Here is a 23,346-nt window from a genome sequence, read left to right as displayed (position 1 = left end):
TTCACCCCCTTCATTATGACACACTAAATCATCACTGGTGCAGCCAATTGGTTTTAGAAGTCACATAATTAGATAAATGGAGATCTGTTTTTGGAGACCTTTGTGCAACCAAGGTGTTTCAATAGACTGTAGTAAAAGTACACCTTTATCTGGAAGGTCCAGCTGCTGGTGAGTCAGTATCCTGGCAAAAACTACACCATGAAGACAAAAGAACATTCCAAGCAACTCAATGAAGTTATTGAAAAGCACAAGTCAGGAGATGGATACAAGAAAATTTCCAAGTCACTGAATATTCCTTGGAATACAGTTAAATCAATCTTCAAGAAATGGAAAGAATATGACATCTGTTAAATCTGCCTAGAGCCAGACATGCTCAAAAACTGAGTGACCGTACAAGAAGGGGACTAGTGAGGGAGGTCACTAAGAGACCTTTGACAATTCAGGAGGAGTTACAAGTTTCAGTAGCTGAGGTGAAAAACTGTTGCCCAGGTTCTTCATCACTTGCAGCTATCCACACAGACTCAAGGCTGTAATTGCTGCCAAAGGTGCAACTACTAAATACTGATTTGAAGGAGGTAATTATGCAATTAATTATTTTGTGTTTAATAATTGTAAAATTTAGACCAATTGGTAGAGATTTGTTTTCAATTTGACATGAAAGCCTTTTCTGTTGATCAGTGTAACAAAAAGTCAAATTAAATCCACTGTGATTCAATGTTGTAAAACAATAAAACATGTCAACTTCCAACGGTGGTGAATACGTTTTATAAGCACTGTATTGGCTGACATCCAATTTTTCGAGTATTGTGTGCAGTTGTGGTCACTACCTACAGAAAAGATATCAATAAGATTGAAAGAGTACAGAGAAAATTTACAAGGATGTTGCCGGGAATTGAGGCCCTGATTTGAGGATAGGGTGAATAGGTTATGACTTTATTTCCTAGAACATAGAAGATTGAGGGGAGATTTGACGCAGGTATACAAAATTATGAAGGGTATAGATAGAGTAAATGCAATCAGGATTTTTCCCGCGGTTGAGTGAGACTAGAACTAGAGGTCATATGTTAAGGATGAAAAAGTGAAAACCTAAGGGTGGGGGAAGAACATCTTCACTCAAAAGATGGCATGAGTGTGGAATGAGCTACCAGCTTAAGTGATGGATGTGGGTTTGACTGCAACATTTAAGGTAAGTTTGGATAAGTACATGGATGAGAAGGGTATGGACGGCTATGGTCCAGGTGTGGATCGATGGCGCTTGGGAGATGAGCAGCTCACCACAGACTAGATGGGTTGAAAGGCCTGTTTCTGTGCTCTCTGCCTCTTTGACCTTCTTAACTCTGCTGCAGGAAACAACAAATATGTACCACCCTTTCAGTGAAGATAAAGCAAAGTGCCCTTACACATATTTGGAGATTTGTTACAATCTGACCATAAGATATAAGACGTAAGAGCAGCATTAGGCCATTCAGTCTTCCGAGTCAGCTCCACCATTTGATTTTGGGTGATTTATTATCCCCCTCAACCCCATTCTCCTGTCTTCTCCCCAACACTAACCTTTGACACCCTTGCTAACCAACCTCTGCTTTAAATATCCCCAATGACGCCCTCCACGGCCATCTGCAGTAACGTATTCCAAATTCATCACCCTCTGGCTGAAGAAATTCCTTCTCATTTCTGTTCAAAAGGGACATCCCTCTTTTCTGAGGCTTTGCCCTCTGGTGCTAGGCTGCCCCACTAGAGGAAACATCCTCTCAATATCCACTCTATCTAGGTCTTTCAATATTTGTCGGGTTTTAGTGAGCCACCCCCCATTCCTTTGAACTCCAATGAGTACAGGCACAGAGCCATCAAGAATTCCTCATACATTAACTTGTTCATTTCTGGGATAATTTTTGTGAATCTCCCCTGGAACATTTCCAATATCAGCACATCTGTTCTCAGACAAGGGACCCAAAACTGCTCACTATACTCTGTGTGGTCTGCCCAATGCCTTATAAAGCTTCAGAATCCTTGATTACCTTTGATTACCAGAATCCTTTGATGCTTTTCCAGGTTTCAACAAGTCTTCCATTCAATATATAGTCCATTCGCGTTAATTGGGATACACCAGGACCAGTATATTTTGGCCCAATTAAAAAGCTATCACAAGAACTAAATGAGTATTTTCCATCAGTCTTCACTGTGAAAGACACTAGCAGAGTGCCATATGTTGAAGGATGTGAGAGAAGAGAAGTGAATGCAGTTACTATTACAGGGGAGAAGGTGCTCAAAAAGCTGAAAAACCTAACAGTACATAAGTCACCCAGATCAGATGAACTGTACCCCAGGGTTCTGAAAGAGGTAGCAGTAGGAATTGTGGAGGCATTAGTAATGATCTTTCAAAAATCATTGGACTCTGTGATGGTGCCAGAGGACGGGAAAATTGCAAGTGCCACTACACTTTTTAAGAAAGAAGGAAGGCAGCAGAAAGGAAATTATAGACCAGATAACATGATCTCAGTGGTTGGGAAGATGTCACAGTCAACTGTTAAGGATGAGGGTATGGAGTTTTTGGTGAGTCAGGACAAGATAGGACTAAGTCAGCATGGATTCTTAAGGAAAATCTTGCCTGTGAACCTGTTGCAATTCTTTGAGGAGATTACATGTAGGATATATAAATGGGGTGCAGTAGATGTTGCATATTTGGACTTTCAGAAGGCCTTTGACAAGGTGCCACACATGAGGCTGCTTAACAAGTATTACAGGGAAGTTACTGGCATGGTCAGAGCATTGGCTGATTGGTAGGAGGCAATGAGTGGGAATAAAAGAATACTTTCCAGGTTGGCTGCCAGTGACTTGTGGTGTTCTGCAGAGGTCAAAACAGAGAGAAAATCCAAAAATCTGAGATGCAAAGAGATTTGAGAGTCCTTGTGCAGAACACACTAAATATTAACTTGCAGGTAGTCACTGGTGAGGAAGGCAAATGAAACGTCAGCATTCATTTCAAGAGGTCTAGAATATAAGAGCAGAGATGTGATGCTGAGGCTTTATAAGGCACTGGTGAGGCCTCACCTCAAGTATTATGAGCAGTTTTGGGCTCCTCATCTAGCATTGGACTGGGTTCACAAGGATGTTTCCAGGAATGACAGGGTTATCATATGAGGAACGTTTGATGGCTCTGGGTCCATACTCACTGGAATTCTCTTTATGTTCTGTACTCTTCTGAGCCAGCGTGCCTTTCTGACTCACTAGTTCACAATACTGCAACTCTGTAACACCCCCACTGCATCACAGAAATGCCCTCTTTTGCAGAGTTCCGGCTCTCACCTGCATGACAGTGAGAGTCTCTGCTTGTTGCATCTTGCTGAGGATTGCTCGCAGGATCTGGTCGAGGTTCTCCCCCAGCTGTGAGCCTGCCTTAGAGATGAGGGTAGAGATCAGGCGCCCCACAAACGCTGCTGTGCATTCTGTACTGCGCGGATCCAGAAGCTGGCTGACCACTTGCATGACATACCAGAGCCCGTTGTGACCCTGCTCATCATGCCACTGCGCTATCTGTTCCATTGCGACAGCCACATAGGCCCGCAGACACTCGCCACCATTCTGTAAAAGAACACACCTCGGATTTAGAGATTTCACTGTATCCAATGCACTGAGTAGTATAAACAAATACATTTTTTCTGCAATCATACAATCAAATTCAGTGGGTTCCAGTTAATTGGGACACATCCGGACCAGTAAATTTTGACTCAATTAAGCAGAGGTCCCAATTAGTCGATTTCAGGGAAATAATTAAAAGGTATAAAAAAAGACAAACCAACATTTAACTGAGTAACAAATTATGTATTCAAATGGAATACAGAACAAATTAAAACACTACCCATACCACGACTGTACTATAACACTCTATTAATTCCTATTAGATATCAACAGGGGAATTCATCCAGGGTGCACTGCTGTGCTCTCTTGATTGATTGTAAATGAACAAAATCAGCTCAAACATTTAGTGCGGATAATGAACTGCCTTCATACAAAGTTTTTGACGATTGCATCCTCCAAATCTTTATTTTCATTGTAACATTCAAGATGATTGTCGATACCTTTAAATTTTATGTGATTCCTACCTTGCTAAAGTAGCAAAACCATTTCAATCACTCCTGGCTGCTTCTGGCATCCCCAAGCCTGAATGCTTGAAACAGCAGTGAACCAAAACAGTTCTAATTTGTCTTATTGCTTATTTCTTGCCAATGATCAGTGACTAAAATTACTGCCTATTGAACACAAACAAGCAACTAGCACTCTTCAAAATCAGTTTGCTCTAAGTACAGTGTAGTGTCTATACTGATGCAAGTTAGAAACTGTTTGGCAACATCTTCAATCTCAATCAAGCAGCATAGTGCCCCAAATAAATGAAGGGACTCCTTGCTATTTTCTTGATTAGTTTTTGTTCTATAAGAGTTGTCCCAAATAAGACCACAAGACATAGGAGCAGAATTAGGTCATTTGACCCACCAAGCCTGCTCCGCCATTTCCTCACGGCTGATCCATTTCCCTCTCAACCCTCTTCTCGTCTTCTGTCATCTCCCCATAACCTTTCACATCCTGACTAATCAAGAACCTACCAATCTCCACCTTAAATACACCCAATGACCTGGCCTCCACAGCCACCTGTGGCAAAGAATCCCAGATTCATTACCCTCTGGCTAAAGAAATTCCACATCTCTGTTCTGAGGTCTGTTATGATCCCAGCCCCCTCCTTCTTGAGAATCGCAAGATCGCTATTAGTTCGGGTCTTGGACCCAGGAAATGAGAGAGAATCCTCAGCAAGACAAAGCAACGGATTTGGCCATTGTTTCTTGGAGACACCTTTGTGGATTGCGATCCTATACTACGTGCCAGCTCTCAGGGCAACGTGGACTGGGCTACGTGCACACCCTCGGGCAATGTGGGCTGGGGATTGCATCACCCCACCCTGATTGACATCTACAACCCTGCAAGTCAAGATAAAAGAGGAGCTGCAGGGGGCAGGCCCCTAGCGACGCACCAGAAGGAGACACCATCGCTCATCGTTCCCGTGATAACGGGAAGCTATTCGGAAGCCACGTGTGTTCCGTTTCCCCTGGCCTGGGGAGCGGATGGCTGATAACACCGAAAAGGACTTCGAACTAACAATGGGGAACCAACTTTCCCAATTCAACGGTTTGCGTCCTAAAAGACTGGGCAAGTTTCTTTTCGCACAAAACCTCTCTCTCTCTCTCTCTCCAACAAGTGAAACCCAGCTAAAGCCTGCATGAACTTGAGAGACTTTTATATTTCCATCGGACAATATTTTTACCCCTAGACAAAACGATAGAGCTACTTCTTATTGATGATTATTACTATACCCGCGCTTTAGATTGAGTATTGACGACATATATTATCTGAATGTTTGTATTAACCTTACTTTTGTGCCCCTTTATAAATAAAAACTTTTAAAAATAGTACCATCAGACTTCAACGGACCTCTCTATCTTTGCTGGTAAGTGACCCAGTTACGGGGTTCGTAACAGGTTGTACCCTCTGGTCCAAGACTCACCCACTATAAGAAACATCCTCTCCACATCCACTTTATGTAGGCCTTTCAAAATTCAATACTTTTCAATGCGATCCCCGCCCACCCATTCTTCTCAATTCCATGAGTACAGACGAAGGACCATTAAACGATCCTCATATAATAAGCCTTTCATTCCCAGAATTATTTCCGTGAACCTTCTCTGAAATCTCTCCAATGTCAGCACATCCTTTCTAAGGGGTAAAAACTTGCTCAGAATCATCCAAGTGTGGCCTCACCAGTGCTTTGTAAAGTTTCAACGTTACATCCTTGCTTTTATATTCCTAGTCCTCTTGAAATGAATGCTAAATTGCATTTGCCTTCCTCACCACAATCAACCTGCAAATTAACAATTAGGGAATCCTGCATAAGGACTCCCAAGTCCCTTTATGTCTCAGTTTTTTTGTATTTTCTCTCAATTTAGAAAATAGTCAAGCCTTTCATTCCTTGGGATTCCCATACTGTTAAAGGTCTAGATGGGCTAGAGTTTGTGAAATGTGTTCAGGAAAGTTTTCTAAATCAATATATAGATGTACCAACTAGGGAGGATGCAATATTAGATCTCCTATTAGGAAATGAGTTAGGGCAGAAGTGTGTGTAGGGGAACACTTTGGTTCCAATGATCATAACGCTATTACTTTCAACTTGATCATGGATAAAGACAGATCTGGTCCTCGGGTTGAAGTTCTAAACTGGAAAAAGGCCAAATCTGAAGAAATGAGAACGGATCTAAAAAGCGTAGATTGGGACAGGTTGTTCTCTGGCAAGGATGTGATTGGTAAGTGGGAGGCCTTCAAAGGAGAAATTTTGAGAGTGCAGAGTTTGTATGTTCCTGTCAGGGTTAAAGGCAAAATGAATAGGAATAAGGAACCTTGGTTCTCAAGGGATATTGGAACTCTGATAAAGAAGAGAGAGATGTATAACATGTATAGGCAACAGGGAGGAAATAGGATGCTTGAGGAGTATAAAAAGAGTAAGAAAATACTTAAGAAAGAAATCAGGAGGGCTAATAGAAGACATGAGGTTGCTTTGGCAGTCAGGGTTAAGGATAATCCTAAGAGCTTCTACAGGTATATTAAGAGCAAAAGGATAGTAAGGGATAAAATTGGTCCTCTTGAAGATCAGAGTGGTCGGCTATGTATGGAACCAAAAGAAATGGGAGAGATATTAAATGAGTTTTTTGCATCTGTATTTACTAAGGAAACTGGAATGGAGTCTATGGAAACAAGGCAAGCAAGTAGGGAGGTCATGGAACTTATACAGATTGAAGAGGAGGAGGTGCTTGCTGTCTTGAGGCAAATCAGAGTAGATAAATCCCCAGGACCTGACAGGGTGTTCACTCGGACCTTGAAGGAGACTAGTGTTGAAATTGCAGGGGCCCTAGCAGAAATATTAAAAATGTCGATATCCACGGGTCAGGTGCCGGAGGATTGGAGGATAGTTCATGTAGTTCCGTTGTTTAAAAAAGGCTCAAAAAGCTAGGAAATTATAGGCCAGTAAGTTTCACATCGGTAGAAGGTAAATTATTGGAAGGAATACTAAGAGATAAGATCTACAAGTATTTGGATAGACAGGGACTTATTAGAAAAAGTCAGCAGGCTTTGTGCGTGGTAGGTCATGTTTAACCAATCTATTAGAGCTTTTCAAGGAAGTTACCAGGTAAGTGGATGAAGGGAAGGCAGTGGATGTCGTATACATAGACTTCAGTAAGGCCTTTGACAAGGTCCCGCATGGGAGGTTAGTTAGGAAGATTTAGTCGCTAGGTATACATGGAGAGGTAGTAAATTAGATTAGACATTGGCTCAATGGAAGAAGCCAGAGAGTGATAGTGGACGATTGCTACTCTGAGTGGAGGCCTGTGACTAGTGGTGTGCCACAGGGATCAGTGCTGGGTCCATTGTTATTTTTCATCTGTTATCAATGATCTGGATGATAATGTGGCAAATTAGATCAGCAAATTTGCTGATGATACAAAGATTGGAGGTGTAGTGGACAGTGAGAAAGGTTTTCAAAGCTTGCAGAGGGATTTGGACCAGTTGGAGGAATGGGCAGAAAAATGGCAGATGAAGTTTAATGCGGACAAGTGTGAGGTATTGCACTTCGGAAGATCAAACCAAGGTAGAACATACAAGGTAAATGGTAGGACACTGAGGAGTGCAGTAGAACAGAGGGATCTGGGGGTACAGATACAAAATTCCCTAAAAGTGGCTTCACATGTAAAGACAGCTTTTGGTATATTGGCCTTTATAAATCAAAGTATTGAGTATAAGAGTTGGAATGTAATGGTGAGGTTGTATAAGACATTGGTGAGGCCGCGTTTGGAGGATTGTGTGCAGTTTTGGTCACCTAATTACAGGACGGTTATTAATAAGGTTGAAAGAGTGCAAAGAAGGTTTACAAGGATGTTGCCAGGACTTGAGAAATTGGGTTACAGAGAAAGGTTGAATAGGTTAGGATTTTATTCCCTGGAGCGTAGGAGAATGAGGGGTGATTTGACAGAGGTGTATAAAATTATGATGGGTATAGATAGAGTGAATGCAAGCAGGCTTTTTCCACTGAGGCCAGGGGAGAAAAAAAAACAGAGGTCATGGGTTAAGAGTGAAGGGGGAAAAGTTTAAAGGGAACATGGGGGGGGGCTTCTTCACGCAGAAAGTGGTGGGAGTGTGGAATGAGCTGCCAGATGAAGTGGTGAATGTGGGCTCACTTTTGACATTTAAGAAGAACTTGGACAGGTATATGGATGAGAGGGGTTTGGAGGGATATGGCCCAGGTGCAGGTCAGTGGGACTAGGCAGAAAAATGGCTCGGCACAGCCAAGAAGGGTCAATCTTGACCGAAGAAACCACAACCAAAGGAGTTGAATGACTTCAGACCTGTTGCCTTGACGTCGCACGTTATGAAGACCATGGAGCGGCTGATAATACAGAATCTGAGGCCACAAACCAGGCACGCCCAGGATCCTCTTCAGTTTGCGTATAAGGAGAAGGTGGGAGTGGAGGATGCTATCACGTATTTGCTGCACAAATCACTCTCTCACCTAGAGGGGGTCAGTTGTGCTGTGAGAATTACATTCCTTGACTTCTCTAGTGCCTTTAACACCATCCAGCCCAAGATCTTAAGGCACAAACTAACGGAGATGGGAGTAGACTCTCACATGGTGGATTGGATAGTGGAATACTTGACAGATAGACCTCAGTATGTGCGGTTGGGAGACTGTAGGTCTGACACGGTGGTCAGCAGCACAGGGAACCGTACTCTCTCCGGTCCTGTTCACCCTGTACACATCAGACTTCCAATATAACTCGGAGTCCTGCCATGTGCAGAAGTTCGCTGATGACACGGCCATAGTGGGGTGTGTCAGGAATGGACAGGAGGAGGAGTATAGGAAACTGATACAGGACTTTGTGAGATGGTGCAACTCAAACTACCTGCGTCTCAATATCACCAAGACCAAGGAGATGGTGGTGGACTTTAGGAGATCTAGGCCTCATATGGAGCCAGTGATCATTAATGGAGAATGTGTGGAGCAGGTTAAGACCTACAAGTATCTGGGAGTACAGTTAGATGAGAAGCTTGACTGGACTGCCAACACAGATGCCTTGTGCAGGAAGGCACAGAGTCGACTGTACTTCCTAAGAAGGTTGGCGTCATTCAATGTCTGTAGTGAGATGCTGAAGATGTTCTATAGGTCAGTTGTGGAGAGCGTGTTGGGGAGGAAGCATTAAGGAGAGGGACGCCTCACGTCTTAATAAGCTGGTAAGGAAGGCGGGCTCTTTCGTGGGCAAAGTACTAGAGAGTTTAACATCGGTAGCTGAGCGAAGGGTGCTGAGTAGGCTACGGTCAATTATGGATAACTCTGAACATCCTCTACATAGCACCATCCAGAGACAGAGAAGCAGTTTCAGCGACAGGTTACTATCGATGCAATGCTCCTCAGACAGGATGAAGAGGTCAATACTCCCCAATGCCATTAGGCTTTACAATTCTACCGCCAGGACTTAAGAACTTTTTAAAAGCTATTATTAATGCTTTTTGAGATAGTGATTTAGATGCATATCATATTTTTTTTACTGAGTTAAGTATTGTATGTAAGTAGTTTTGCTACAACAAGTGTATGGGACATTGGAAAAAAAAGTTGAATTTCCCCATGGGGATGAATAAAGTATCTATCTATCTATCTAAAAGGCCTGTTTCTGTGCTGTTATGTTCTATGGTTCTTCAACCAAGGTGCACTTCCATCTGCCATTTCTTTGCCCATTCTCCTAATCTATGTCCTTTTGATTAAATTATTTCTTCAAAACTACCTTCAGATCGTTTGCAAACTTTGCAACAAGGCCATCAATTCCATCGTCCAAATCATTGACAAATAACGTAAAAAGAATTGGTCCCAACAGAGACTCCTGTGGAACACCACTAGTCACGGGAAGCCTGTCAGAAAGGGCTCCATTTATTCCCATTCTTCGCCTCTTGCCAATCAGCAACAGCTTTATCCACGCTACAACCTTTCATTTAATAATACAGGCTTGTAGTTTAAGCACTCATATGTGGCACCTTGCAAAGGCCTTCTGAAAATCCAATTACACAACATTAACCGATTATCCTTTGACTATCCTGCTTGTTATTTCCTCAAAGAATTTCAACATATTTGTCAGGCAAGATTTTCCTTAGGGTAACCATTCTGACTTTGCCTATTTTATCTTGTGCCTCCAAGTACACTGAGACCTCATTCTAAATAATCAACTCCAACACCTTCCTAACCACAGAAGTCAGACTAACTGGCCTATAGTTTTCTTTCTTCTGTCTGTCTCCCTTCTTGAAGAGTGGAGTGACATTTGCAATTTTCTAGTCTTCCAGAACCATTGCAGAATCTAACGATTCTTGAAGACCATTACTAATGTCTCCTCAATCTCTTCGGTCACCTCTTTCAGAACCCTGGGGTGTACACCATCTGGTCCAGGTGACTTCTCTGCCTTCAGACCTTTCAGTTTCCCAAGAACCTTCTCTCCAGTAATGGTAGCTTCACATGCTTTATGAGCCAACACCTGGAACTTCTGCCATACTGCTAGTGTCTCCTACCGTGAAGACTGAAGCAAAATACATATTTAGTTCGTCCGCTATTTCCTTGTGTCCCATTACTACCTTTCTAGCATTGATTTGCACCGGTCCAATATCCACTGTCAACTCCCTTTTAAACTTAATGTGCCTGAAGAAACTTTTGGTATCCTCTCTGATATTATTGGCCAACTTGCTTCTGTATTCCATCGTTACCTTCTTGATGATTTTTTAATTGCCTTCTGTTGGTATTTAAAAGCTTCCCAATCCTCTAACTTCCCACTACTCTTTGCTCTGTTGTATGCCCTCTCTTTGGCTTTTGTGTTGGCTTTCACTTCTCTTGCTGACCATGGATGTGACAGCTTTCCTTGGGAATATTTCTTTCTCTTTGGGATGTATATATTCTCTGTCTTCCAAACTGCTTGCAGAAATTCCAGCAATTGCTGCTCTGCCGTCATCACTGCCAATGTTCTTTTCCAATCAATTCTGGCCAACTCCTCTCTCATGCCTCTGTAATTCCCTTTACTTCGCTGTAATACTGATACATTTGACCTCTCCTTCTCAAGTTTCACGGTGAATTCGATCGTATTATGATCACTTACCCCTAAGGGTTTTTTTAAAACCGTATACTCTCTAATCAATTCTGGTTCATTGCATTACACCCAATCCAGAAAAGCTGATCCTTTCACGTGCTCAACCACGAGCTGCTCTAAATAGCCTTATCGTAGGAATCTTTCCCCTTGTAATCTAGCGCCAACCTGATTTCCCCAATCTACCTGCATATTAAAGTTCCCCATAACTATTGTAACATTGCTCTTTTGGCATGGATTTTCAATCTCCCATTGTAATTTGTAGACTACATCCTTACTACTGTTGAGGGGTCTATATACAACTCTCATTATGGTCTTTTTATCCTTGCAGTCCCTAAGCTCAATTCACAATGATTCAACATCTTCTGGCCCTATGTCACCTCTTCATAATGATTTTTTTTTACTACTAACAATGCAACACTGCCCCCTTTGCCTTCTTGCCTATCCATTCGATACCATGTGTATCTTTGGACATTAAGCTTCTAGCTATAATCTTTCAGCCATGATTCAGTGATGCCTACAACATCGTACCTACCAATCTGCAAATGTGCTCCAAATTCACCTACCTTATTCTGTATACTGCACGCATTCAGATACAACACCTGTATTCACCCCTTTCAATTTTGTTGCACCATGCTCAACTCAAAGATTAGTATCTTTGTCTGAGGTCTGGCTCCATAATCTCTCCACGAACTGTTCTGACACACTAGTTCCCATCCCCCTGCAACTCTAGTTTAAACCCCACCGTGCAGCATTAACAAACCTTCCCGCTGGGATATTCATCCCCCTCCAGTCAGGTACAAACCATCCTTCTGTACAGGTCCCATCTTTCCTGGAAGAGAGACCAAAGATTCCTTTCATCTGCCTCCCTCCCTTCTTGAAGAGTGGAGTGCCATACGCAATTTTACAGTTCTGCAGAACCATTCCAGAATCTAGTGATTCCTGAAAGATTATTACTAATGCCTCCACATCTCTGCGATACCTCTTTCAAAACCCAGTTTCATCTGGTCCAGGCAATTTCTCTACCTTCAGACATTTCAATTTCCCAACCACCTTCCCCTAGTAATAGCAGCTACTCGCTTCTGCCCTGACAGTTTCGAACTTCTGGCACTTTGCTGTCTTCCACAGTGAAGGCTGGTGCAAAATACTTATTCAGTTTGTCCCTCAGTTTGTCTCTCCAGCGTAATTTTCCATTAATAAATAAGTGAATGCCCCAATTAATTGATGGTATTGTAGTTAGTTTGGCATCCTCATTGTGCCTGGTCAAATTCTAACCCGGTAGTACCGTAAACACATGCAAATTAAGTTTTGAAGCAATCATACAATAGTAGACAATTGAATATTGTTTTTACCAAGTCCCTGTCACTCAGCCAGGGACAGCCCCAAGCCCAGCTGTGAAAGCCGGAGGGTTGTGCATGGGGCTAGCGCCTCATCCTGTAAAAACCCAGCACTACAGAAATGCCAACAGAAGCCTGGGAGAAGAAGGATACTTCAAGAAAATGGGCTACACCTGGAAACAACTTGAAAGACTGGCCCAAGACAGAGGACTCTAAATAGCCTTATCATAGATACTCTAGAAATACCCCCCCACCGGGTAATCTAGCAGCCTATACCCCAGTAAGGCTGATGGACTTAAGTCCCAGTAAACATTGTTACCATCTATCTTGTATCTAGCCAAATTTTAACCCTGTAAGGATTTTATATCTATTCGATCCAGAGGTTTAGAAGTCAAGAATGAGGCACAAGTAGGAAGTATATTTTAAAGGAAGGATATGGAAACGTTAGAGGAGATTTACCAGGATGCTGCCTGGACAAAAGAGCATTTCTTATGAGATTAGGTTGAGCAGGCGATGGCTTTTCTCTTTGGAGTAAAGATGGATGACAGGTGACAAGTATTGGGGAATATAAGAGATAGTTTTTTTCTTACACGAAAAGTAGCAAGTCCATTGAATGCCCTGCCAATGCTGGTGGTAGAGGCAGGTACATCAGGGGAATTTAAGAAACCTTTAGACAAGCACACTTTAAGAAACTCTCAGGGTCATAATTTTAAGATGAATTGAAGCAAGCATATACCAGAGGTAACTTTATTACACAGAGATGTGTGGGTGTGTGGAATGCACTGCCAGGGGTGACAGTAGAGGCAGATACATTAGAGACATTTAAGACACTAATGTAGGAACCTGGATAAGAGAAAAATGGAGGGCTATGTAGGAGGGAAGGGTTAGATTGATCTTAAGAGTAGGTTAAAAGGTCAGCACATCATCGTGGGCCTAAAGGCTTGTTCTATCCTAGAATGTTCAATGTCTAAAACTTGTTGCTTGCAGTTGTTTTATTAACCATATAACAATTACAGCACTGAAACAGGCCATCTCGGCCCTTCTAGTCCGTGCTGAACGTTTACTCTCACCTGCACTCAGCCCATAACCCTCCATTCCTTTCCTGTCCATATACCTATCCAATTTTACTTTAAATGACAATATCAAACCTGCCTCTACCACTTCTACCGGAAGCTCGTTCCACACAGCTACCACTCTCTGAGTAAAGAAGTTCCCCCTCATGTTACCCCTAAACTTTTGCCCCTTAACTCTCAACTCATGTTGCTTGTTTGAATCTCCCCTACTCTCAATGGAAAAAGTATTGCAAGAGCAAAGCAAAATAGAAAGACAACAATGGTGAATCAGAGGTCAGGAGTGAGAGAAGTAACTTACTCAGTCGGCAAGGGTGCATTAAAAAGCAGTGTTTCGCTGGAATTTTGGCACTTGAATATCAGGGTTCATTAGGCAGTACAAGTTAAAATAAGGCAGGTCCAAGCAGAGAGGCTTTTGTTGGAGTGGACAGTGTTAAGAGTGGGGATTTTAAGGCTTCAACAAGGAGAGGCTTGAATGAGAGAAGGCAAAAATCTGTAGTTAGATTTTTTTTCAGTTTATTTATTGTTTCCTTCTATATAATTGCATAGCTAGACCAATAGGGATGTCATGCAGGATAGCTGAATGCTCTTCTTGCAGGATGTGGGAAGGCATGGAGACCTCCAGTGTCCCTGATGACTTCACCAGCAGTAAGGGCAGCTTCTAACACTCCGTATTAAGGAATTGGAGCTGGAACTGGATAAACTCCAGATCATTCGGGAGGCTGAGGAGGTGACAGACAGGATGGAAAGAGAGGTAGTGACACTGGAAACTGGCTGACAGACAGGAGGCTGAAAGGGGTTAAACAGTCAAGTGTGGAGTAACAATTTCCCACATCAACAGGTATACCATTTTGGATACTGCTTGCTGGTAGTGGGGGGGGGGGGGGGAACACACCTATCAGAGGTAAGTCACAGCAGCAAGATCACTGCCACTGAGTCTGGCTCTGTGGCTCAGAAGGAAAATGGGGAGATGTGGGGAGCTGTGGTGATAGCAGATTTGTTAGTTCGGGAAAAAGAAAGGACGAGAACAAGATTCCTGGGTGGTATGTTACCTCCCGGGTGCCAGGCTCCGAGACTTCTCGGATCTAGTCCTCAGCATTTTTAAGTAGGAGGGTGAACAGCTTGAGGTCGTAATCCATATAGGTACCAATGACATCAGCAGGAAGAATGATGAGGTTCTGCAAAGGGAGTTAGGTGCTGAGTTAAAGCACAGGACCTCCAGGGCTGTGATTGCTACCCATGTCACATGCTAGTGAGGCCAGTGATAAGAAGGTTATACATTTTACCACATGGCTAGGCAGTTGGTGTAGGAGGGAAAGCTTCAATATTTTGGATCACTGAGCTCCCTTCCAGGTAAGGGGGACCTGTATAGAAGGTTTGCGCCTGAACTGGAGGGGGTGGGGGGGAGGGGTTTAAAATTAGAGTTGCAGGGAGATGGGAACCAGAGTGCCAGAACAGATAGTAAAGTGGTTGTGGAGACAGATGTTGTTAAGACCTCAAAGTCAGGAAACAAAGGCTGAGCATGGTGGGATGAACATTCTGAGTTGCATATATTTCAATGCAAGAAGTACTGTAGGAAAGGCAGATGAGCTCAGGGCATGGACCAACACTTAGAATTAGGATATTGTAGCTACTAGCAAGACTTGGCTGAAGGAGGGCAGTTCAATATTCCAGGTTCCATTGTTTTAGATGTGATAGAGCAGGAGGGATTAAAGATGGCGTTACTAATCAGTGAAAGTGTCATGGCAGTGCTTAGTCAGGACAGACTGGAAAACTCATCTGGTGAGGCTTTACTGGTGGAACTAAGGAATAAGAAATGTATGCTCAAGTCAATGGGGCTATATTACAGACCACCCAACAGTTTGGGGGGATTCTGAAGAACAAATTTGTAGAGATTACAGACTGTTGCAAGAAACACAACATTGTGATAGTAGTAGGTGATTTTAACTTTCCACATATTGACTGGGACTCCCATACTGTAAAGAACTAGATGGAATAGAGATAGGGCTTGTCAAATATGTTCCGGAAAGTTTCCTTAATCAGTACATAGAAAAGGCAGTGACTCGCAGCAGCTTTGAGCAGTAGCCAATTAGAGAGATCAGAAGCCTGAGAAAACATAGTTCAATCAAAAGCAAACGAAAATCTGGGACAGCAACACACACAAAATGCTGGAGGGATTTTTCACCAACCAACTTCTCAGCTCTTTACTTCTCCCCTCCTGGTTTTACTATCACCTTGTGCTTCTTCCTCCCCTCCTCCATCTCCCAACTCCAACTCCTCAGTTTTTTTATTCTCCAGTCCTGATGAAGGGTCCTTGGCTGAAACTTTGACTGTACTCTTTTCCATAGATGCTGCCTGGCTGGCCGAGTTACTCCAGCCTTTTGTGTGAAGTCATAGTTCACTCAGGATCACAGATAGAGTAGAAAAGGCAGCAACTTGTGGCAATTTTGGAGCTTTGAGCATCAGCTAATCAGCATTCTGGATTGATTAGCAAGAACAAAATTAAAAGTAAGGCGGGGCAAGTGGAGCAGCTATCATTGGGATGACAGAGTTAGAGTGGTTATTTTGAGGCTTTAGCTGTTCAAGGCGTCAGTTAGAGAGGGGGGAAAAACTATAGGTAGAGTTTTTCTCCCCCCTCTTCTTTACATTTGCTCAGTTTGAACCGTAGAGATGCCAGGCAGCCTAGTAGAATGCTCCTCTTGCGAGATGTGGGAAGGCAGGGAGACCTCCAGTGTCCCAAATGACTGCACCTGTGAGGAGCACCCAATGCAGCTTCTAACACTCCACTTTAATGAGTTGGAGCTGGAACTGGATGAACTCCAGATCATCCGGGAGGCTGCATGTGTGATAGTAAGACATATAGAGAGGTAGTTACACCCAGGGTGCAGGATGCAGGAAATCAGGCGACAGGAAGGGGAAAGGGGTTAGTGACCATCCCCTTCACTTTGGATATTGTTGGGGTGGGGGTGGGGTGGCCAAGCAGAGGGGAAGGAACAGCAGTCAGGTCTCTGGCACTGATCCTGACTCTGTGATTCAGAAGAGAAGTGGGGGAGAAGGGGCGAGATGTGGTGATAGGGGATTCATTAGTTACGGGAACAGAAAGATGATTCTGTGGACGAGAATGAGATTCCCAGATGGTATGTTGCCTCTCAGGTTCCAAGGTCCAGGACACCTTGGATTGAGTCCTCAGCATTCTTAAGTGGGAGGGTGAACTGCCAGAGGCCTTGGTCCATGTAGGTATTGTTGCCATTAGTGAGAATTGGATGCAGGAGGGACCGGACTGGCAGTTCAATATTTTGGGGTTCCATTACTATTCAGGGGAAATGTCACAGCAGTGCTCAGTCAGGACAGACTGGAGAACTCGTCTAGTGAGGCTTTATGGGTGGACTGAGGAATAAGAAAAGCATGACCACATTACTGGGGTACATTACAGACCACCCAGCACTATGAGGGATTTAGAGGAATTAATTTGTAAAGATCGCAGACTGTTGCATGAAATATAAGTTTGTTACAGTAGGTGATTTTAGCTTTCCACAAATTGAGTGGGACTCCCATACTGTAAAAGAACTTGATGGGATAGTTTGTCAAATGTGTTCAGGAAAGTCCTCCTTATTCAGTACATAGGACCATTAAGGAAATTCTTGGCATGCTGGCCTTCACAGATTAAATACTGAGTACAGGAATAAGATTCAAAGAATATAGAGAAAATTTACAAGAATTCCCTCTACAACTAGAGGCCATGTGTTAAGGGTGAAAGCTGAAATATTTAAGGGAAACATGAGGGTAAACTTCTTCACTCAGAGGGTGGTGAGAATGCAGAACAAGCTGCCAGCGCAAGTGGTTGATGTTATTTCAATGGAAGTTTGGATAGGCATGTGGATGGCAGGAGTACGGAGAGCTGTGTTCTGGGTATAGGTTGATGTGTCTAGGCAGTTGAAATGGTTCTTCACAGACTGTATGGGCCAAAAGACTTGTTTCTGCGACTCTTCTGCTAAGAGAAAGCTGTCTCATACCTAGAATACAGATAAATAAAATTCCAGTGATAACAATTAGCCCATAAAATAGCCAGATTCAAGTGGCGTGACACTTGCTGCAGAAAACCTGAGAAGCTTCATCTGTACCACAATTGCTTAAAAGTTCACTGAGCCACTGCAAGTATATAATTGCTTGTATAAAAATACCAACAAGGAAAGTTAAATTGCAAGAGCACCATGGTAGTGTAGTGGTTAGGGCAGCGGTAATACAGCTGGGGAATTCAGAGTTCAATTCTGGCGCTCTCTGTAAGAAAGTCTGTACATTCCTCCTGTGTGCGCTTGAGTTTCTTCCGGGTGCTCCAATTTCCTCCCACATATCAGTAGGTTAATTGGTCATTGTAAATTGTCCTGTGAATAGGGCTATGGTTAAATTGGTGGTTCAGCTCAGCAGGCTGGAATTGCATTTTCTGCGCTGTATCTCTAAATAAATACAAATAATGAAAATTTTGGGTCAGGGTGGTGAAAGGCAAGGCACTCATTCCATACTAACCTCACGATGTCATTCTACATATGCAGTCTCAAGTTTCTAACTTCTTCACCCTTCCCAATCACTGTGCTCCAATCCCCCTACCACTGTTCAGCTAACTGCAAACCCCAAAATTAATTTCAAACTGTGTCTACCTGCATGGTGGCGTAATCATCTGTGTGTAGCGTACACTGAGCCACAACGGGGAATGCCTGGCAGATGAGAGCCTCCGATAGCGGCTGCTTGGTGTTCCTCACAACAGTCGTCAGGATATCAATGGCAGTCTGCAAGCGGTTACAAAATGGTGTCAATATGAGTTTCATTCCAAGGAGAACTCAATCAATGCAATGACATATCTGTGGGGAATACTCACTGCACAGAGCCCGGAGGGCAATTTATCAGACGGAGCGTGCATGATGCTGACAAGAGTTGGAATTAACCTCATCTGCATGGGACCCTGGCAACCCTCAATCTGTGCAAGTTCCTTGAAAATATCTTGTGCCAGAGATGCTACAACTGGATCTGGAGATTCAGATTAAACGAACTGTCAGTAAAACCACTCGTAGCCAACTTACAAATTAATGTGCATTAAATGTATTTATTTATTGATACAGCACAGATCAGTCCCTTCTGGCACCATGAGCTGCACTGCCCAGTAACACACCTACAGTATTCACCCCCCACCCCCGGAAGTTTTCATGTTTTATTGTTTTACAACATTGAAACACAGTTTATTTAATTTGGCTTTTCTGATCCTGATCAACAAGAAAGACTTCATGTCAAAGTGAAAACAGATCTCTACAAAGTGATCTAAATTGATTACAAAAACAAAAATAACTGATTGCTTAAGTATTCACTACCTTTAATATGACACACCAAATCATCACTGTGTGCAGTCAAGGTGTTTCAATTGATTGTAGTAACAATATACCTGTATCTGGAAGGTCCAACTGCTGCAAAAACTACACCAGGAAGATTGAGATGGGAGAGATTGCACATACTACTGTTGCCCGGGTGCTTCACCAGTTGCAACTTTATGGGAGAATGGTAAAGAGAAAGCCACTATTGAAAAAACTCACATGAAATCTCGGCTACAGTTTACCAGAAGGCACGTGGGGGTCTCTTAAGTCAGCTGGAAGAAGGTTCTGTCGTCTGATGAAACCAAAATTGAGCTTTTTGGCCATCAGACTGAACATTAAGTTTGGCATCATGTTATGGGGATACTGCAGGCCCTGGAAGGTTTGTGAAGGTACAGGGTAAAATGAATGCAGCAAAATACAGGGAAATCCTGTAGGAAAACCTGATGCAATCTGCAAGAGAGCTGTGACTTAGGAAAATATTTGTTTTCCAGCAAAACAATCACCCCAAGCATAAAGCCAGGAATGGCTTAAATACAACAAAGTTAATGTCCTGGAGTGGCCAAGTCAGATTCCAGAGCTCAATCTAATTTAGAATTTGTAGCTGGACTTGAAAAGAACTGTTCACTCATGATTCCCATGCAATTTGACAGAGCTTGAGCAGTTTTGTAAAGAAGAATGGGGAAAAGTTGTAGTGTCCAGATGTACAAAGCTGATAGAGACCTATCCACACAGAATCAAGGCTGTAATTGCTGCCAAAGACACATCTACTATATACTGTCTTGAAAGGGGTGAATACCTATGCAATCAATTATTTTGTGATATATATTTGTAATTAATTTTAAAGACACAAAAGGGTCTTTTCTGTTGATCAGCATCAGAAAAGCCAAATTAAATCCTCTGTGATTCAATGTTGTAAAACAAGAAAGCTTCCAGTGGAGGGGATGAATACTTTTTATAGGCATTGTATTTAACCCGAGTCTAATCACGGGTCAGTTTACAATGAGCAATTAACCTTCAAACCAGTATGTCTTTGGATTGTGGGAGTAAACAGGAACACTTGGAGGAAACCTACAAGCTCATAGGTAGGACATACAAACTTCTTACCAACGCCCTGAGCTGCAACAGTGTCACGTTAACCACTACACTAGCATGGCACCTTACTTCACTGGATTTACTGACGAAAGAATCTGTAGAGCAGTGGAATATCGCTGGCACCGACTAGGCAAACGTTAACTTGGTTTCACACTCCACCTTTCCAGCACTTTTTGCTTTTATCACTCATCTTGGTGCTAATTAAAATGATTCCCAGACAACAGACACCAAAGACTCCAGCAAATTTCTGCAGATGTACTGTGGAGAGCATTCTGACTGGTTGTATCTCTGTCTGGTCTGAAGGAGGCACTGCAAAGGAGCAGAAAATTGCAGAAAGTTGCAAACTCAGCTGGCTCCAACATGAGCATCAGCCTCCCTGTCATCAAGAACACCTTCAAAAGACAATGCCTCAAAAAGGTGGCATCCATCACTAAGGACCCTTATCTCCCAGCATATGCCCTCTTCTCATTACTATCATTGGTGCGGTGGTACAGGGGCCTGAAGACACACATTCAACATTTTAGGAACAGCTTCTTCCTCTGCCATCAGATTTCTGAAGGGACAATGAACCAACTGACAAACATTCCTTATTACTTCCGCTCTCCCTTTCCATTACTTATTTAAATTTTTAATACATGTAATCCTTTCATCAGGCTTATATGCAAACTTGTTACCTCTGCTAACAGCCACGTGACTCAGCAATGAAAAGGCCACTTTTCATAAACAATATATATCTAAGGGTTGGTATGATTTAGGGTTCAACCAAACAGGAACATCATGATGTTCAGATTAAAGAAACCTTAATTTGAATGCTGTGTAAATACTGCCCATACACAATTATCGTTCAGAATGAAATAACAGATTGCACACGGCATAAAATAATAAAGAAAGCATATTTACTAATTTCAACTCTTATCAGTTAGTAAGAGAAAGAAAGAAGAAAAAAATTAAAAGGGCCCATTACAGTTAGACCAGGCAAAATATGTACGACCGTAGGCACTCGTCTCTTCCAAAGCTGGGTATTACCATTACTGAACGATCTGAGTGAAAGCACTCGCCACACTTTGAACTTCCCTCAAAGTCCATCTCCAACAAACTGGCTCTCTCAGGAGCACTGGCCCTTTTTCCTTGGAGCCATTCATCTGCAGAAGAAACTTCATGCAACGGGGACTCTCCTTCTAATGGCATTCTGCAACATCTTCCGTTCTGTTCCACTCCACAGCTTCCACCAAAAGACTCAGACCAGACTGCTGTCCATTACAAATCTCTTTCCATCCCGTGCTCTCTAGAACCTTCTCCAGGTCCCACCATCCTGATTGGCTGACACAACATTCCTAAGTTGAACAGCAGGGCTTCTTATCTTTAGCCAAAACCAAAACATTCTACCAGACACACAGTTTTTCCAAAAAACTGCTGAAATGAAAAACCTACAGCACAGCAATAGAAATCTTAACCAGGGCATTAAAACCCTGGACATACTTCTTATTGTAATGTTGTAGGTTATGTATTGTACTGTAGTGCTACTGCAAAAGAAATTTCACGACCTATACAGATCAGTGATATTAAACCTGATCCTGATTCTGATTCAACAGTTGACATGCTAAGCAAGCTGGGGAATCAGAATTTTTACATTGTGAATTTAATGTAAGACCCTTGATCTTCTGAGTCAAAACTGCATTTTAAATATTCACCATCTTCAAAGGTTCATTTTATTGTCGAAGTACGCACATACAACTCTGATATTCATCTTCTCCAGATAGCCAAGAAATACAGAAAAACCATGGGCATCGGTGAAAGGTAAGGCAGCAACTCCTTGCTCAAAAAAGTAAAAGAAACAAAACTTGCAACCCCAGAGCCCCCACACCATCCCTGCAAAAAACTCTAATAGATTGCCCACACGGAAAAAAACAAAGTCCCTCCTACGCAAAAAAACAATGACAATAACATCAAACTCCAACCCCTCCCTTGCAGAAGAGCAACAATAACATCAAACCTCCAAACCCCCTCACACACAAAAACTAAAAGATCACCCATAAAAAAACACTAAGAACATCAGACTCCCAAATCCCTAACTCTTCCCTTGCCCAAAACTAACACAGTGCCCATCCACCAATTGGCAATGAGAAGAAAACACCAAAAACTGAAGGAGACCAATATAAACTACAGTCCAATAATCACACAAATCTTAAGAATTTCAAAAACATTCTCCTGCAAATATCAATGAGAGTGGCCACAGGAACTCAGTCCTTTCGTGAAGAGTGGCCACCAAGTTGAGTCTGAACACTGCTGGCCAGCTACCGACCGCCATTGACCCCATGACCTCCATGGAAAGTGACCGCTGACCTCCTCTGCATGGTTCAAAATGGGAGTCGTTCATGATCCTGTAACTGGTCTTCTTCATGAGGCAGCTTATGCTCTCCAACCTCTCCAAAGAGCGGAGAGCACTAGATCATTTGATCAAATTCCAAACTGCACATCACAGTTCCAAAAGACAATCAAGACAAAAAGAGCTAGCAGTAGATGAAGTGAAATAATTGAAGAAATTGGCTATCTGGAAAATGTCGACCAAGGAATTGCCGCTTGCTGACACCATCTTTTTTTATTGTTCCGTAGTCTTTTTTTGTTCTTACACTGTAGATTTGGTCCTCCTGCCTTTACTTGGTCACCTTTCTCACAAGCCCAATACTCATGTGGCATCTAGATAACCTTGTAATTACACCCAATAACTTGGTACCTAAACCCATCAGTAGCAATGAATTCCAGATTCACCACCCTTTTGGCTCAATAAATTCTTCATCTCTGTTCAAAAGGGGATGCCCTCTAATTCTGAGACCGTGCCCATTGGTCCTAGACACACCCACTATAGGAAACACCCTCTCCATTTCCAATCTATCTAGGCCTTTCAATATTCAATAGGTTTTAATGAGATCCCCCCCTCATTTTCCTAAACTTCAGAGAGTAAAGGCTCAGAGCCATCAAACACTACTCAAGCATCAACCCTTTCATCCCTGGAGTAATTCTTTGAACCTCCTCTGGGTCCTCTCCAATTCAAAACATCCTTTCTTAGATTAGGGGCTCAAAGCTGCTCACAATACTCCAAGTGTGGTCTGACCAATGCATTATAAAGCCTCAGCTAAATCCCTTATTGGATCTTATGGCCAGAGCAACACGCCAGAAAGAACACTGGCTTTTTAATAGGCCAATTCCTGAGGTCAGAGCTGAGAAGAAAGCTGTATGCGCCTGGCACACTCCTCCATTCAATGAGGGCATGCAAGGA

At 42.7% G+C, this 23,346-nt stretch overlaps 1 protein-coding gene across 1 annotated transcript in view; it reads right to left on the bottom strand.

Moving 5' to 3' along the window:
• The window catches only part of ipo9 (importin 9), a 148,450-nt gene that overhangs the window by 34,268 nt on the left and 90,836 nt on the right, over window positions 1–23,346 (bottom strand). The window contains exons 16-18 of the mRNA XM_073030278.1: window positions 18,491–18,639; window positions 18,273–18,401; window positions 3,307–3,582 (exon numbers count right to left, since the gene is read on the bottom strand). Coding sequence (XP_072886379.1) covers window positions 3,307–3,582; window positions 18,273–18,401; window positions 18,491–18,639 — 554 coding nt within the window. The remainder of the gene's footprint in view (window positions 1–3,306; window positions 3,583–18,272; window positions 18,402–18,490; window positions 18,640–23,346) is intronic.

Source organism: Hemitrygon akajei, chromosome 27 (genome assembly GCF_048418815.1).
Source record: "Hemitrygon akajei chromosome 27, sHemAka1.3, whole genome shotgun sequence".
NCBI lineage: Eukaryota > Metazoa > Chordata > Chondrichthyes > Myliobatiformes > Dasyatidae > Hemitrygon > Hemitrygon akajei.
Note: the sequence above shows the minus strand (reverse complement) of the source record. Positions and strands in the feature narration are given on the sequence as shown.